Source organism: Populus alba, chromosome 9, assembly GCF_005239225.2.
Source record: "Populus alba chromosome 9, ASM523922v2, whole genome shotgun sequence".
In the NCBI taxonomy this organism is placed as follows: Eukaryota; Viridiplantae; Streptophyta; class Magnoliopsida; order Malpighiales; family Salicaceae; genus Populus; species Populus alba.
This window is the reverse complement of record NC_133292.1, coordinates 10,752,915-10,769,516: the sequence shown is the minus strand read 5'-3', so window position 1 is coordinate 10,769,516 and position 16,602 is coordinate 10,752,915. Positions and strand designations below refer to the sequence as shown.

Below are 16,602 nucleotides of genomic sequence, written 5' to 3'. Positions count from 1 at the left end.
AATCATATGGGAACGTTTTGAAAAGTATAGGATTAATAGAAGGAAAGTTCAAACTAAAAGAGTTCAGGTTGAATACGTTTTGATCTACAAGGACTAAAGAAACTTAGTTTTTTCCCTCTTGTTTCTGTAATCATGCTTGCGCTCTCCGTCACTTCCACAGAATTCTTCACCCTCAAATCTTCTTCCCGGGGTTCTCATAGCAACGAATCAAGGACAGATCAGTCATTTGATTGATAATCACTATTATGCATGGTAATTAGTGTCTGATCTGAGAAATCGAGAAGACGCTTTGTAGAATAAAATTTAATTATCCTTGCAAATTCTCTGATTTAAAATACTCTCGTGAAGAAGATATTTAAGGTCTGTTTGTTTACTTAGAAAAAAAAATGGGGTTTCTTAGGACAATATCAGGGTTCTGTGGATTTGGTGTTGGAGTTTCCACGGGTCTCACCATCGGTTATTACCTCTTTATCTTCTTCCAACCCACCGATGTCAAGGTAAAACGAAATTTTACTATCTCTTAATCTTTTTGCATGTATTGAGGTTGTTGAAATTAATTTCCTTAATTTAAGGTTGTTTTGCTTAGATTTTGATTATATTTTGTAAAGGATCCTGAGGTTCGGCCATTGGCAGAGCAAGACTCCGAAACTTTGCAACGGATTCTTCCAGAAATACCGCTATGGGTGAAAAATCCAGACTATGATCGCGTAAGTGACTAGCATTTGTGGATTCAATTTTCCCAGAACAAACTGCATTTTGTTTTTTTAGTAAAGTTGTTTTTGTGTTTGTAGATTGATTGGCTTAACAGGTTTATTCAACTTATGTGGCCTTACCTCGACAAGGTTTGATTTCCATGGCTGGTTCTTGTTTTCTTTTTAGTTGCTTGCTGATTGTCTTTTTAACTATTTTGATTCTGTTTTTGTGCAGGCCATTTGTAAGACTGTGAAGAATATTGCAACGCCGATAATTGCTGAGCAGATTCCGAAATACAAAATTGATGCGGTTGAGTTTGAAACTCTTACACTTGGAACCCTACCGCCAACTTTTCACGGTCAGTAGGGAGCTGTTTTTTGTAGTTGATAGGACAAATCTTGAAGATGCATAAATATGGTTTTATGCGTTGAGTTAGAATAGAAGTTATCCTGTCGTGTCATTTTGTGATGAATCTTTAAAATTTTGTAAGGGAGAAGGAAACTGTGCTTTGGAAATGGCTTTAGAATATTTAGAGAGGGTTTCTGTCCAATTTCTTTGACTTTCTTATTATAATTTTAAATATTGTTCTCATCAGGTATGAAAGTTTATGTCACTGATGAGAAGGAGTTGATAATGGAACCATGCATCAAATGGGCTGGAAATCCTAATGTCACTGTTGTTGTTAAAGCATTTGGGTTGAAAGCAACTGCTCAGGTAATTGGATTCCTGTTCAGAAGGAGTTGTTCTGTTGATGAGTTGGATTTAAGAAATTCTGTTTTCTAACTCTTTGGATAATTTCAGGTGGTTGATTTACAAGTTTTTGCTTCACCACGCATAACTTTGAAGCCCCTGGTTCCTAGTTTTCCTTGTTTTGCCAACATCTATGTGTCTCTCATGGAGAAGGTTGGTGTTTATTTTTTCTGCTCTCCTGGTCATTCTTGAAAGGTTGGTGTTAGGCATTAGCATCTGATTTTTCATGGATACTTACTACCATGCCCCTTTTAAGTTTCAACAGTGACATGATCTCTAGGACTAACTTGGCCAGCATTTATCCTTGTATACAGAATAGAATCCAGAAGATATAGGTAGGTACAAATTATTGAGTACAGAAAATTGTATTAGGAAAAATGATTTTGTGAATTCTCATACAGGAACTTCTATGTCCCACCATTTTCTTGGTTCTTACAGCTCTTTTAAGATTTCACATTTCTGTTAGATCACGGGAATTGACCAGTTAATGCAAATGCAGTTTGACACAGTTTTATCTTAAGGCTGACCATAAATTTCCGAGTAAAATTCCTATACTGATATTTGTTTTGTTATATGATTTCTTTACTAAATTTTGAGGGATGGTCTATTGTAAGAGAACTTCAAGCCTGGGTCTATTCTCATTCATATACACCACCACTTAGAGAATACATGCATATCAGTGGGTTTATATGTGATTATTTTCATCTCTCTCGTGTCTTATTTTGCAGCCACATGTTGACTTTGGGCTCAAGCTCTTGGGGGCTGATCTAATGTCAATACCTGGCTTTTACAGGGTCGTCCAGGTACAGTACTAGATGTTTCTATCTTGTTCTACTCCCTTCACGTCTTTTTTCATGTTGCCCTGGTTGGCATAAAGCATTGTTGATTCAGAACATTATTTTCAGGGCTGGATGGGCCACTGGTTATTTGAGTATTGAACCTGTCTTGTTACTTCGCCAAAAGTGTTCTAGACTACCAGCACCTAAGTTGTTGAATATGTTTGATTATTGTGTACCTCACTGAATTCTGATTACGAGAATACATTGATCTAATTCAGTGTCTGTCATCTCCTCTCCCGTGAGTTCCTCTTGTGGATGCTTCATTGTTTTACTACAAATCTGCTCTGCTTGTTTAAGGAGGAAAACTCAATTTTTTCCAAGAGTGGTTTCTGTGAAAAGTGGTGTAAATATTTGAAAGTTTAAGTTGCTAAAATTTTGAAAGCAATGAGTTTTGATGTTACATATTATCTGTTTAATGTTTTTATGGTCCATGATTTTAGTAGTAGTAAATTGGTTTTTGCTGCAGGAGATTATTAAAGATCAGGTTGCAAACATGTGTCTATGGCCTAAAACCCTGGAAGTACCCATCTTGGATCCTGCAAAGTAAGTTTTTGCCATATTCTGAAAATAAGTTAGTTGTGATGACTTAAAGTTTGCTGCAAGTCGTGACAGTTTTTTATGCTAATTACCCTCATGTTTTGGCCTACCAATTTGAATGAAAAATCCAGTGCCATGAAGAGGCCTGTGGGAATTCTCAAAGTGAAGGTTTTGAGGGCAATGAAGCTGAAGAAGAAAGATCTGATGGGAGCATCAGACCCTTATGTGAAAATAAAGCTGACTGAAGATAAGCTTCCAGCCAAAAAGACTACTGTGAAGCACAAGAACTTGAACCCTGAATGGAATGAAGAATTCAATTTGGTTGTTAAAGATCCAGAGTCTCAGGCTTTAGAGCTTCGTGTTTTTGACTGGGAGCAGGTAAAAAATCTCCATTTGCTTCTAAGAAGCTTTCTGTTCTCTGTTCTGTATTTCAAGCTGCTCTATTCTCTTTCCTTAGGTAGGCAAACATGACAGGATGGGTATGAATGTAGTGCCACTGAAAGATCTCACACCAGAGGAACCAAAAGTCATGACTCTCGACCTCCTTAAAAATATGGACTTGAATGATCCTCAGAATGAAAAGTCACGAGGGCAGCTTATGGTGGAATTGACATATAAACCCTTCAAAGAGGACGATTTAAACAAAAGTTTTAAAGATGAGGTGGAACAGAAGGCTCCTGAAGGGACCCCTGCTGGTGGAGGTCTGCTTGTTGTAACAATTCATGAAGCTCAGGATGTTGAAGGAAAGCATCACACTAATCCATACGTACGACTTCTTTTTAGAGGGGAGGAGATGAAGACCAAGGTATATAATTTACACATGTAAACTTGCATTAGAATATAGCGTATCTGTGCCTGGTCTGTTAGCCTTCTTTGCATTTTTATTTGCACATGATTCATCTGAAGAGCTCTTTCTGAAATTCATGGGAGAAACATGCTGAACTTATTTTTCTAGAACTTCGCTTCTAGTTTATATTTTGTTTACTTCAAGTGGCATTGGTGGTCATGTGGAGTGAATAGTTTTGGAATTCATTCTTTCCTCTCAGCAATGTCCATTTCTTCATGCAAGTTAATGTTCAGAAATGTCTACTGTTGGTGATGGGTGGGACACCATTCTGTTCTGAAACAAAAACCCGGGACCGGTGGCAGGCAGATAATCAATGAATTTAATTTGAAGCTAACATTTACAGGCCTAGCATTAAAAGTTTCATTTTTTCTTCATACAGCGTGTAAAGAAGAACAGAGATCCTAGATGGGAGGAGGAATTCCAGTTTACACTGGAGGAGCCCCCCGTTAATGCGAAGCTACATGTGGAAGTTGTTAGCACCTCATCCAGGATTGGCCTGCTCAATCCAAAGGTACAGATTGTATAATTTCTTTTTAACTAACCCTGTGTAAAGATAATAAAGTATGAGAAGCGTATGCTACTAAAGTAATCATAGTCATTTTGCTTGTGAGGATGGTTTGCTTGGGTAGCACCATCTCTACACAAAAAGTCCTCACCAAAGATAAGGTTTTGTCACAAGGCTCGGATACTTGGGGAAACAGAAATCCAGTGGGTATTTTAAACTCTGTCATGGCACTATGACTTAATGCTCTGTAGAATTTGATTGATCATCATACACTACCATTTTTGAGAAAATAATCCCAAGGAAACAAAAAAGGAAGTCATAGCGCTTTATTCTCATGCTTGTGAAGTTGGAAGGATGTTTTCTGGAAAGTTTTTCCCGAGGCACTCTCTCTATTAACACCTGTGGTTGAATAAAATATGAAAGCTTAACTAAGCAGACAATCCAGTTCAGCTATGAATTGGAATTCAAAAATCATTCTCTGAATGTTATTGTTCTGGTTTTTAATCAGCGCTAGCTTTTAGAGTGTCTAGCATCCAGAAGAGGGTTGAAGAATTTCATGTTGTTTGCTTGTTCTTTAACCAGGAATCACTTGGTTATGCGGAGATCAATCTCTCAGATGTTGTTAGCAACAGAAGAATCAACGAGAGGTTTCACCTTATAGACTCGAAGAATGGAAAGATTCAGATTGAGCTGCAGTGGAGACCAGCTTCATAAGCCTATCGATTGCCCTCTCTTTTGTTTTTCTTTGTTCTCAAGCCTCGAAATTCAAGCTCTGTTTCGAGTATAGGATGTGTGTGAAAGGAAAGTATTTATTGTTTCTGCAAAATTCTTTGTGTTGCTTATGTACATTGATTGCAATTAAAGAAACTATTCATGGGCTTACACGGGATTCAAAATCTAGTGCTATAAAGAATGAGGTAGCCTTCTCTGTTTTTCGAATATAATCGCTGAAGATGCATCTGGGTGTACTGAATCGAGTTATTTTTCTCATGTGTAACAGGAAACACAAAAGCTACCCGCTTTTTAATATAAATACAAATTCAGGTGAGGGTTGGAAGACTACAGTGCTAGAATGTTCGGGTTTCCCGTGAATGTGTTTTGGATTCTGCTGCAGAAGCAATGGAGATGTATTCCTCGGGGAAAAGCTCACTCAAAAGAGGTGTTTATAACACCTTATTCACAAGCCTTTAGTGCAGAGGGTGTTGATGGTCCTGTCACACTCTTAACTCGAGAACATTATGAGTAATGTTTGGCTGCTTTTCCTGATGCTTTATCAATCAGAATACATTTGTGATTTAGGCAGTACAGAAGCAATAAAGTAAAGCCCTTTGGTTTTAAGCAATCTATTCTCTCCTGTTTGAATTCCTGAGCCTTTTCAGGACCTGGCAGGGTAGCCTGTGGACTGTTTCGTTAGATGAAGAACCAAGTCCAAGTGAGAACAGAAAGCTGGTAGCCAAGGGGACCAGAAGTGGCCGTGTGTTTGACAAATTTCTGACAGACTATTTCAATTTTCAGGAGTAATATATTGACTTGACTTGATTATTTCAATACAAGATTTCTAAGTTTATTAAATATTTGTTTTTTTTTTTTTTAAATTTATTCAAAATAATAATATTTTAATTTTTTAAAATCGTTTTTTTTTTTAAATATAATATATATAAATATAAACCTAAATCGAAGTTATTTCAATAAGTTAACATGAAATTATTTTTAAATAATATTATTTTAAAATAAATTCATGTTAGCTCACAGACCTGAGAATTGATCGAAACAACCCTAACAACTCAGGTTTTGGACCGGCTATCGTAAATATGGTCTTGAAGCAAATACAGGGTCTTTCACGAGTTGGAAAAAAAAAAAAAAATGTAAAAAAAGCATATAAAACATTGACACTCAAGCTAGCTGCCACGTAGCAATCTCAACAAGATTACCACTGATCCCACCCACGCAAAATCCAAACTTGCCAGTTTATCCAAAATTTAAAGCTCTCATTTCATTTTATAGGCCAGTCCACTCAATTTCACTCTTTCCTTCTTCAAGTTTGTTAGCGTCATAGAGAGAGTGTTTCGATGGCGTTACCGGTCGTTGACACAGAGTACCTGAAAGAGATCGACAAAGCACGTCGCGATCTCCGTGCTCTCATCGCTTACAAAAACTGCGCTCCTATCATGCTTCGCTTAGCGTAACTAACCAACTAACTAACCACTCATTGTCTTTGTTTGAATCTTTCTGTTTCGATTGATTTTTTATTTTGCGGTCATGGTTTTTTTGAAGGTGGCATGATGCAGGAACGTATGATAAGAACTCGAAAACAGGAGGAGCTAATGGTTCGATAAGGAATGAAGAAGAGTACTCTCATGGTTCTAATAGTGGCTTGAAAATCGCTATCGATTTTTGCGGTTAGTTAGTTCCACTGAAATTTAACTCACCTGATTTGTTGATTTTTTTTTAATATTTGATTATGATTATGATTTTTTAATTTTTTAGAGGGAGTGAAGGCGAAACATCCGAAGATTACTTATGCGGATTTATACCAGGTGATTTTCTTTGATTAGTTGATGAATTGTTTAATTAATGATGCAGATAATTAAATAACTGTTCAATTAATAGTAGTATTTTCCATTTTTATGTCTATTTAATGTGTTGTTTCACAGATTTGGTAGTTAATAATTAACATATATCTTGATTTTCTTGTCAAAAAATAACATATGTGGATGTGTAATTGAAAAATTTGTGATTATAATGTAAATGAAGTAGCGATATTTCGTGTGGGTGAGTGGAGAGGTGGAACATGTATGGAATATTCCAAGGATCACACACCACACACCACACACCACACACGCACACGTGTCCAGGAAGGCACGCTCATTTTCCTGGGGAATGGAAAAACTAACTATGTAGTTTGTGGATAGAGATTTAAGTTCTAAGGACGTTACAACCACTGACACGACTAAATCACAAGGCTTGAAGTTTTAAAATGTGACTGCCTGACCTGTCCAGTCAATCTTCTCAACAATTTTACGTTACTTGCATTGAAATGAAGAGTTCTATTAATGCAAGTATAGTGTTCCTGTCTCATTATCATCCATGCTGGTACCGAGTGCTCACGAATATTGATACCAACGGTGTCCTTTTAATTGATGAATAGGTTTCTAAGTTTTGCAGGGAAGAATTTGGCGAGATTTTCTTCTAGTATTTTATCCTACCCATATAGGAGGAATTTGTTGAAGGATATTGGGAGGTGGACACTGTCAAATGTACTATCATGGATTCATGGTTGCAGCTCTGATCCTTGGCATGATACACAACTATATTTTCCAAACTATGAACACACCAGCAAACCTTAAATTCCATGATTGTTACATCAGTCGGTACATTCAGTTCAAAATGAGTGTAGTTGTTGATATACAATGAGTGGTGGTTTGAATATGAAATATTTGAATATTCTGAGCATAATTGTTGGGTTTCCAAACACAATGAGCAATTTGATTCTTAGTCAACAACTTTCATGTTCAGCTTGCAGGTGTTGTTGCAGTGGAGGTCACTGGGGGTCCAACCATTGATTTTGTTCCTGGTAGAAGGGTATGTGATTGTGGCATTTCTCGGCGATATAGGTGATTATGAGTTCATAACATTGCTGACTATATGTCTGATCTCTTAGGATTCAAATATTTGTCCCAAGGAAGGGCGACTTCCAAATGCTAAACTAGGTATTTTCAGTATTTTAATTATTGTGGAAACTTCTTTAATTTAATTCAGGGGCTGGAAATTCTCAAATCGTTGTTTGCTTTCTTCTAATGCCATAAACTTAGCTAAACCTGATTCAAAGGGAAGGTGGATCTATGTGTTTTGTTGTGTCTTTGTCATTCTGTAAATAAGCCATCCATTGCATAATTTGCATGTTTACAGTATCAAGAGAACAAATAGTTAAGGGGGTATGCGCTGTACAGGACTGATGCGCAGCAGGCTAGTTTCGCTGGCTATAATTATCCATTGAATTCAGCTGTCTTCAAGTAGTCTTCTCAGTCTATTGAATTTCTATTTCAACAATATAGTTTTCCAATTTTTGAGAACTTATGTTCCATGTGTACCTGAAAGTTCTTTCCTTAACATGGGTATTGTGTTGAACACGAGTTTGAATGTTAGCCAGGATTGTAAATTGTTATGGTGTTTGGCTAAAGAGGCAGAACCATCACACAAAATGCAAAGCAAGTGCATTTTGGGGACCCAAAGCATTTGTTTACTCTAAGCATTGCACATGAAGATACATGCTAGATTTTCAGGCAAGATTATTTGTAGGTGAATCACTTATAATTGCTTGTCTGTTGGTTTCAGAACCCTTTTGTATGTTCTGTCTCATAAAATTACTCCTAAATCCATAGAGTCCTACCATTAGTAGGTGGTTTAACGTGGAGGAGTGTCAGGTTCTCATATCTCAATTCATGCGATGATCTTTACTTGCGTTGGTTCTGCTGATAGAGCAGTCATACTGATCTGTTCTTTCATCTCACAACGTGCATAGATTCGTGCTGATTTCTGTGTAAGAAATTTGTGTATAAGTTGTAATTTGCAGCTGTTCTATGACTAAAAAATTGATGTTGTTTGGTCTTCATATGGGCTGTTTATTCAGACTTTCAGCATAGGAAGGGGCGAAGCTACACATTAGGGAAGGGGGGCAATTGCGCTCCTAAATTTGTCATAATTATCACTTTAGTCCTTATACTTTCAATTTGTTATGATAATTTTAAATAAAAATACATTAGTCGCCCAACATAATTTTCCTAATTCTCAACTATGAAACCCCTTTAATTTTTTATACTTCCCACTTTAATCCTTGTACCTTTCAATTTTTCATGATAATTTTAAATAAAAATACATCAGTTGCCCCCATAATTTTCTTAATTCTTACATATGAAAAAAATTTCCCCACCTTAATAAAAACTTCTATCTTCGCCACTAGCTTAGGGGAAGCTAATCGAAGATGAATATTTATGTAGAACTGAGAAGTTTCATGGGGACCATTTCACATTTTAGACAGCTACATATCAATGATTTCTGTTCACATGGATCCTTAGAAGAGTGCCTGTGGGTTGGCTATGCATACCTGTTGAAAGTTCATATGTTTAAATAGGGCACTTTGAAAGGACTTGTATTTTTCACTATTCATTTATGAACCATGGCAGGTTCACCACATTTGAGGGACATCTTTTATCGGATGGGTCTGTCTGATAAAGATATCGTGGCACTTTCTGGAGGTCATACTCTGGTAATTCTGTAGAACTGTTTCTGATCCTCTACGTAGCTCTGATAAGCCACATATGCTCCAATCTGTAATTCTTTTGGCGGATATTGTTCTGTTTAGGGAAGGGCACATCCAGACAGATCTGGTTTTGAAGGGCCCTGGACTCAGGAACCTCTAAAGTTTGATAACTCGTACTTTGTGTAAGTTTTAAAGCAAGCTCAGCACACTATCATTTATCTGTGTAGAGATTATGAAATTAACTAATCTTTCACTCACTGGCGGTACTAGGGAACTGTTGAAGGGGGAGACAGATGGGTTATTGAAACTTCCAACAGACACTGCTTTGTTGGATGACCCTGCGTTCCGTCCTTATGTTGAGCTGTATGCTAAGGTAATGTGGGCTTTCATTTTTACCAAATGACTTGTTGCATGAATGGCTCGTCAAAACTTTTCCGATCCCCTTTCAACCTGCTTTGATTTTTCAATGCAGGCTGGGTCTGGATAAAACTACTGGCTCGACCATCTTGAAACCTAGTTTTATGCGTTTTATTTTCCTTTTGATAGATCTTTTTTGAGTGACGAGTAACGGTTCGAGAGTGGTTTTTTTGAACACCAATGAATTACATTGTCCATGGTTAGTTTGGACCCTAATCTAATCTTACTCTAAATTGGGCTTTCTGGCCCTTTTCAAGCTTCTATTCGCCAACTAGCATCCTTATGGATCTTTGCCCCCCTTAGGATTGGGAATCGCAAGGGTAAATCTATACCTTGATTTGCACCTCGAACTAGAATCATTAATAAATAATACACGAGATTCAGATTGGTGTCATAGTTAGATTCATGGAGCGTGTGGGGACTTCAATGTGCTTGCTTAACTCTGGGGATATAATATGATACGTGATTTCTTTTTGTTCAATTTTTATTGTTTCTCAGGACGAAGAAGCATTCTTTAGAGACTACGCGGCTTCGCACAAGAAGCTTTCAGAACTGGGGTTCACTCAAGAGTCTTCTGGGTTCAAGGTAAAGGATACCACTGTACTGGCACAAAGTGTAGCTGGAGTTGCAGTTGCTGCGGCTGTCGTGATCCTTAGCTATTTCTACGAAGTTCGCAAGAAAATGAAGTAGACGCTGGCTAACCTTCTCATGTACTGTTATTTTCTTGAACAAATCAGTGGCATTTGCTTAATTTTCACAGCCCACGAGCTGAATACTCAATATTTGTATCCAATAATAGCGAAAACACATACTTTTACTCAATGCAAGCAATCTCTTTTCATTGCAAAGTCAATATCAAAACACATGTATGGCAAATGAATCTCTTTTGAGTAAGATCTTTGATCAATTTGCCAACTTATTGTGCTAGAAAGTAACGTCTTATTAACAGGTATGCAAAATTCCGGTGATGTCTCTTGCATTGAAGACTTTGGTACACATGGTTAGGTGCGTGCCCACACTTCTTTCGATGCTTTCTTTCTTATCTTTAATAGTGAATCCAACTTTTTCAATGATATTGATTTGAGTGTTCATTTCAAACGATAAGCAATGGATTGGAAGAGCTGGGTGTATGGCTATGGTGTCTTGCATTCCTCACCTGTCGCTGTTCATGTTTTCTATCCTGAGACATATTTTAATGCTTTCATGAACAGCGAAAGTCTTTCCACTCTTTCCACAACCCACTTTAGATCAAGAAAGAAACAAATCAGGTCCTTGAATCTGAGGTTTATCATGATTGGATAACAAAGGCCCTAGTTTATTGGGTAGCTTGAGACGTCTCACGGCCTGAGACGAAACTTGGTTATCTAAACAGTACACAGTATATTCACTGTTTTGGAGCATCGATTGTGAGTGTACACATGGAAGTGGGCTTGTTTCCTACTCTTTCATGGTGATTCAAATTCAACAAAAAGTCACGAGAAAAAAAGTTTCTCATGGCATTGAACAGAGATGTAGGGAGAGAGGAGGTGGTGCTGTTTCCAATAGATCTCTTCTTGTACTCCATCGCAGTGCTTTTCCTCTTAAATCTGCGTTTGCTTCAATACTTAAATGGGTATGATGGTTCACACGAAACAGTATTACCCATAGAATAAAAGTGGGATTTGGCTATGATGGATGTGGAAGATCTGATTGGTTCTTCTCTCCATCAATAATGTATCCAGAAAATAAAAGTGCATTAATTTGGTTTGGAGAAAGCGTTGTTTCAAGCTATATCCTCATTGGGGGTCAGAGGAAGCTGCCTTGTGCTAAGGTTAAGGAGTCCCACGTGGGAAGGGCTGCCTAAGAGGTAATTAAGAGTTTTAACTTTGAAGGACTCTGCCACAAGCCTGCGCGCTGCTCAGTACCTAAGCACATGACATTCACGTGCTTGCTTAGCTGGCTGTCACCACTTCTTCTTGAGTGTTGCCAATCCTAAGCTTAGCCCTAAAAAATCCTACCGTACCAAATCACAACTTTGATTGATTTTTTTCCTTCTATTTCTCTCTCTTTTTGGGCAGTTATTTATTTGTGTGCACAAAATAGTAGAGCAGACCAGTAGGGAAAGAGACATTTGTGCCAACCAACAGTGTACAATAACCTAACTGATTGAGGTGATAAGATTTGAACTGAAACAACATAAAGACATGAATGATTAATGTATAAGTGATTTATTTGTATGGTGGAAAAATACATTTTTTGAAATAGCTTTTATAAAAAATGAATTTTTAAAAAGTTATTATATATATATATATATATATATATATGTGATAGTGGTTAACTCAAAAACCGAAACAAACAAGAAAGTTTTTGTAAAAAAAGAAGCATCTAATTGTAGATGTTGCAAGAGCAAATTTTTTGTTGAGCATATCAATGTCTACCTTCACCCTTTAATTCTCGAGCATAGCCATTATTAAATGTAGCAACAACTAGTCTTTGTTGTGTGGTTAGTTTTTGAAAGCTGTGTGGATAAGCTTAGGTGGGGTTCTGTGAAAAACGAAGGGGAAGGGGGAGAGGGAGAGGGAGAGTTCTGTGTGGGAATAAAATCACACAAAGTTTCAACATCCAAGTGAGCCCAGAGTCGGACCAGTCGAGAGATGGTCAGAGACGGTGTAAAAGTAGGTGAAATACACACATAATTTACACAAGTGGACATCCTTCCCTCTCTCACTCCATTTGACAGCAACTTCTACCCATGATCCTTCACCCTTCCCGTCCACTTGGATTTCATGATGATATACACATATATATATCTATGGAGATAGAGAGAGAGAGACTGTGTGGTGGTGGGTAGCAAATAATACGCAAATCGGAGGGGAGAGATAATAGCAACAAAAAGGTGAATCAACCTTCTTATTGCCTGGACTTGTACCACAAGGTTTGGAAAAAAAAAAAAAAGGAAAAAAAGTGGAAGGTGAACCAAATCCCACATACAACCACAACCACGCTCATTATCTTTTTCCCTATTCTTCCCTTTTCTTTCGTCATCTTCCCTTGAATCCAACCTCCAACTCTTCTAGAAACCCTCTCTCTCTCTCTCTCCCTCCCTCTCTCTCATGCATACCAATAGAATAATGAGCCACAGCTAACTACCATCTGCACACTTGAGCATTTCTTTTCCATTACCCATCACAACCAACTTACTAATTAGCAAGATCCTCAGCTGAGAACCATGAACCTAACTAGATTCATTTAAGCCTAAAAACAGTCCCCAGATCTTACTGCAATGAGCTAAGATTAATATCTACTCATTTAAAAAGTGGGTATTTTTTTTTAATGGGATTTAAGTCTTATAAAACCTCATAGCTAAGCATCTGAAACAGTCCAGATCAAGATTATCAAATTGCAGCTCCATTGGTTCACTCACACATGAACAGAGATGGATTCCTTAGGCGGCAAGATAATAACTAAAAAGAAAGATGTAACCGATTCGTTGTAGGATAAAGGGCAATTAAGAATCATGGAAGCATGGTGATTGGTCATAAAAAGAAAGAAAGAACGAAACTGGACCTCACTACAGACCCACCCTCATCGGTGTTAGTTCCAACAGCAATAGGGATATAAATATAAGGGCGTGCATGAATTCTAGTATATGTTGTCTAGTGAGCTAGGGAAGATTGGAGAGCCATCTAAGGTAATTAATCAACAGTTGTCCGGAGTTGAAGACAAGAAAAAATGAAATAAAAAAAAGAAAAAGAGGGAGGGGACAGAGAACACACCATGTCCTCCTGCCTGTAATTTAATATAATCTTACTTTACACCTACCTGAAGCTTAGCTATATTTAATGTCCCTTTTTTTGATGCTAATACCATCAAGAGAGATACCACCAGCCACCCCCTCGACCCCGTCTCACCAACTCGCATCTAGAAGCAATTAGGGTCACTTCTACCCCCTTCCCTTTCTCTCTCTTTCTCTCTAAAAAGAGTCAAAAGCCTATAAAATCACTTCTCAAGGGCCGGCCTTGATGTTCTAGCAACAAGAAAAAAAGGAGGCCTCCGTCTCTACTCTCTAGTCCTACCACAACACCACACACCCTTCTTCGAAAAAAAGAAAAAAGACCCACCAAAAATATCACCAGTCCTACTTGAGAATCCTACTGAAATGGGAAGGTCTCCTTGCTGTGAAAAAGCCCATACAAACAAGGGTGCGTGGACCAAGGAGGAAGACGATCGCCTTGTTGCTTACATTAGAGCTCATGGTGAAGGTTGCTGGCGTTCACTTCCTAAAGCCGCTGGCCTTCTTAGATGTGGCAAGAGTTGCAGACTTCGCTGGATCAACTACTTACGACCTGACCTTAAACGTGGCAATTTCACCGAAGCAGAAGATGAGCTCATTATCAAACTCCATAGCCTCCTTGGAAACAAGTAAGCATAGCTAGCTAACAATAGAAAAAGATTAGCCCTTTTGTATATTGTTGACTATTTAATGCTAATGATATTTGTTATCCTTGCCGTAGATGGTCACTCATAGCTGGAAGATTACCAGGGAGAACAGATAATGAGATAAAGAATTATTGGAACACACATATAAGAAGGAAGCTTTTGAACAGAGGCATAGATCCCGCAACTCATAGGCCACTCAACGAACCGGCACAGGAAGCCACAACAACAATATCTTTCACCACAACCACCACTTCAGTTGAAGAAGAGTCTCGGGGTTCTATAATTAAAGAGGAAATTAAAGAGAAGTTAATTAGCGCGACTGCTTTCGTATGCACAGAAGCGAAAACCCAAGTTCAAGAAAGGTGTCCAGACTTGAATCTCGAACTTGGAATTAGCCTTCCTTCCCAAAACCAGCCTGATCATCACCAGCCATTCAAGACCGGAGGAAGTAGAAGTCTTTGTTTTGCTTGCAGTTTGGGGCTTCAAAACAGCAAGGATTGCAGCTGCAATGTTATTGTGAGCACTGTTGGGAGCAGTGGCAGCACTAGCACAAAGAATGGTTATGACTTCTTGGGCATGAAAAGTGGTGTTTTGGATTATAGAAGTTTAGAGATGAAATAAAGATATTTGGGGCTAATTAATGTTGATGCTGTAGTTGAAAAAGAATGGAGAGAAAGGAGAAAGGGATTGCTATTAAATTGAAAATCTCTTTATCAATTCCCCCCTTTCTTTTCCTACTCTCAAATTTGTATGAATTCATGATTAGTGCATGATAGTGCACATATACTATTAGTGCAGGTTAGCGATCATTATAATTGATGAGCCTTTTCCACCCCTTGAGATTTGATTTGTTCTCTTTGCTTGGTTCTTCAGTTTTTGGTGTTGCCAGCAGGTAAACATAAAGCAATAGTTTATTAATTAATAGCCTTATTAGTTCTCTAATTATTTCTCCATAAATACCATCCCCTCTAAAAATATTTCTCTACAAGATTTGAATTCAAGATGTGTTCCCTCCTCTCTCCTGTGGTTTTAGGGGCGAGTATTGCCGAACAAGATCGATGCTGATCCATTTGCCAAGAACTTGAGAAATGATAGATCATCTACAAGGATAATCTTAAAATGCCCGCAATTTTATTTTTTAAAAATATTTCTTGTGAATTATCTTGTTGTCGATTTTAGAATCTTTTTGGGATTGTCTTTTTTGGAAAAGTTTGATTTGCTATACTCGAAAAAAAATGGATAAGCCGTGAGAGGAGGAGAAACGAGGAGGGTGGGTAACCCATCTTTTCTATTGTAATAAAAGCGTATATAAAAAATGTGGAGAAACTAAAAACTGTCTGCAGTACCACTCTCTACCAACCTTATATTAATTATCTAAGCCCCATAATACAACCACCCACTGTTATAAAACCCTGCCGTTTAGACCGGCTTGAATTTAAAAAAAAAAAAACAAAAAATAACCTTATTAAGAACTCGGGCTAAAAAAACTCATTGATTATTTTTAGTGTAAAGTAGATTTTTTAATCAATTAGAATTAACATTTTTAAGTTATGATTCAATAGTAGTAATCAAGTTTGGATGGAGTTTTAAAACTATCCAATCAATTGCATTGCATAATTGAATTCTGATCAAACCCTAGCTGGCAGTGTTTGCATTTTGGATTGACTTACATTCAATTTCAACAACCACAATTTATTTTAGATATTTTTTAACATTATAAATACAATATTTATAAATTAAAGAGTGAATCTTTCGTTTATCGTTTCGATTTCGTGAAAGACTATGAGTTCATAGTTTAAAGAGTGAATTCACCTGTACTACGAGTCAATATCTTGAAGGTTTTGTTCTAGTAAGGAAAAACCGTGCGGTGATAACGTGAAATAATGTCTTTACATGGATTTATTAATTAAGGGTTGTTTTATACACATTAGTGGTTTGAATTAAATAATTTATACCATAAGTGTCAATCAAGTTAAAGAATTATAACTATTTTCTTGAGAATGCAATCCCATTTATCGAACTAGGGCAAGAACTTGGGGGGTTGATCAAGTTTATTATCCAATTAAATAGAATTGTAGTCAAGAAGTTAACTCTTGAAACTTTACTAGGTAAAAGCTAAACTAAACCCTGGAGAACTCTTACAATTCTACTACGATTTTATAACTATGATAATTAATTAGTAAAATAATAGACTAGTTTTATACAAAAAATATATTATTATTTTATTTATTTCTGTAACATTTGTGCGTTTATGGATTACTTTTCTCGAAATAAATGCATTATATCGATTCTTCATAATAAAAAAACACTTCCAAAACATCTATTTGATTCATTT

General features: G+C 37.2%; 3 protein-coding genes across 4 annotated transcripts; all 3 read left to right on the top strand.

Annotated features, from left to right (window-relative positions):
• On the top strand, positions 1 to 5,743 carry LOC118058812 (synaptotagmin-2). 2 transcript variants are annotated; one of them, XR_004689235.2, is made up of 13 exons: positions 1 to 497; positions 609 to 707; positions 792 to 842; positions 928 to 1,051; positions 1,289 to 1,407; positions 1,495 to 1,596; positions 2,172 to 2,246; positions 2,749 to 2,825; positions 2,951 to 3,197; positions 3,277 to 3,624; positions 4,046 to 4,177; positions 4,754 to 5,088; positions 5,172 to 5,743. XR_004689235.2 is itself a non-coding variant. In XM_035071564.2 (12 exons), exons 1-12 carry the CDS (start codon positions 387 to 389, stop codon positions 4,883 to 4,885), a joined length of 1,617 nt encoding a protein of 538 aa, XP_034927455.1. In that variant the 5' UTR covers positions 1 to 386; the 3' UTR covers positions 4,886 to 5,513. The 2 variants fall into 2 exon arrangements, 1 of the variants encoding a protein (XP_034927455.1); XM_035071564.2 differs by having other exon boundaries at positions 4,754 to 5,513.
• A 376-nt stretch (positions 5,744 to 6,119) lies between these two features.
• LOC118058813 (L-ascorbate peroxidase 3) lies at positions 6,120 to 10,670 on the top strand. Its single transcript, XM_035071565.2, has 9 exons — positions 6,120 to 6,353; positions 6,446 to 6,570; positions 6,659 to 6,708; positions 7,688 to 7,753; positions 7,833 to 7,881; positions 9,355 to 9,437; positions 9,534 to 9,613; positions 9,702 to 9,804; positions 10,347 to 10,670. Exons 1-9 carry the CDS (start codon positions 6,241 to 6,243, stop codon positions 10,536 to 10,538), a joined length of 861 nt encoding a protein of 286 aa, XP_034927456.1. The 5' UTR covers positions 6,120 to 6,240; the 3' UTR covers positions 10,539 to 10,670.
• Positions 10,671 to 13,513: 2,843 nt separating this feature from the next.
• Positions 13,514 to 15,099, top strand: LOC118058811 (myb-related protein 308). The gene is made up of 2 exons (XM_035071563.2): positions 13,514 to 14,249; positions 14,342 to 15,099. The coding sequence occupies exons 1-2, from the start codon at positions 13,987 to 13,989 to the stop codon at positions 14,886 to 14,888; spliced, it is 810 nt and encodes a 269-aa protein (XP_034927454.1). The 5' UTR covers positions 13,514 to 13,986; the 3' UTR covers positions 14,889 to 15,099.
• Positions 15,100 to 16,602: the final 1,503 nt, after the last annotated feature.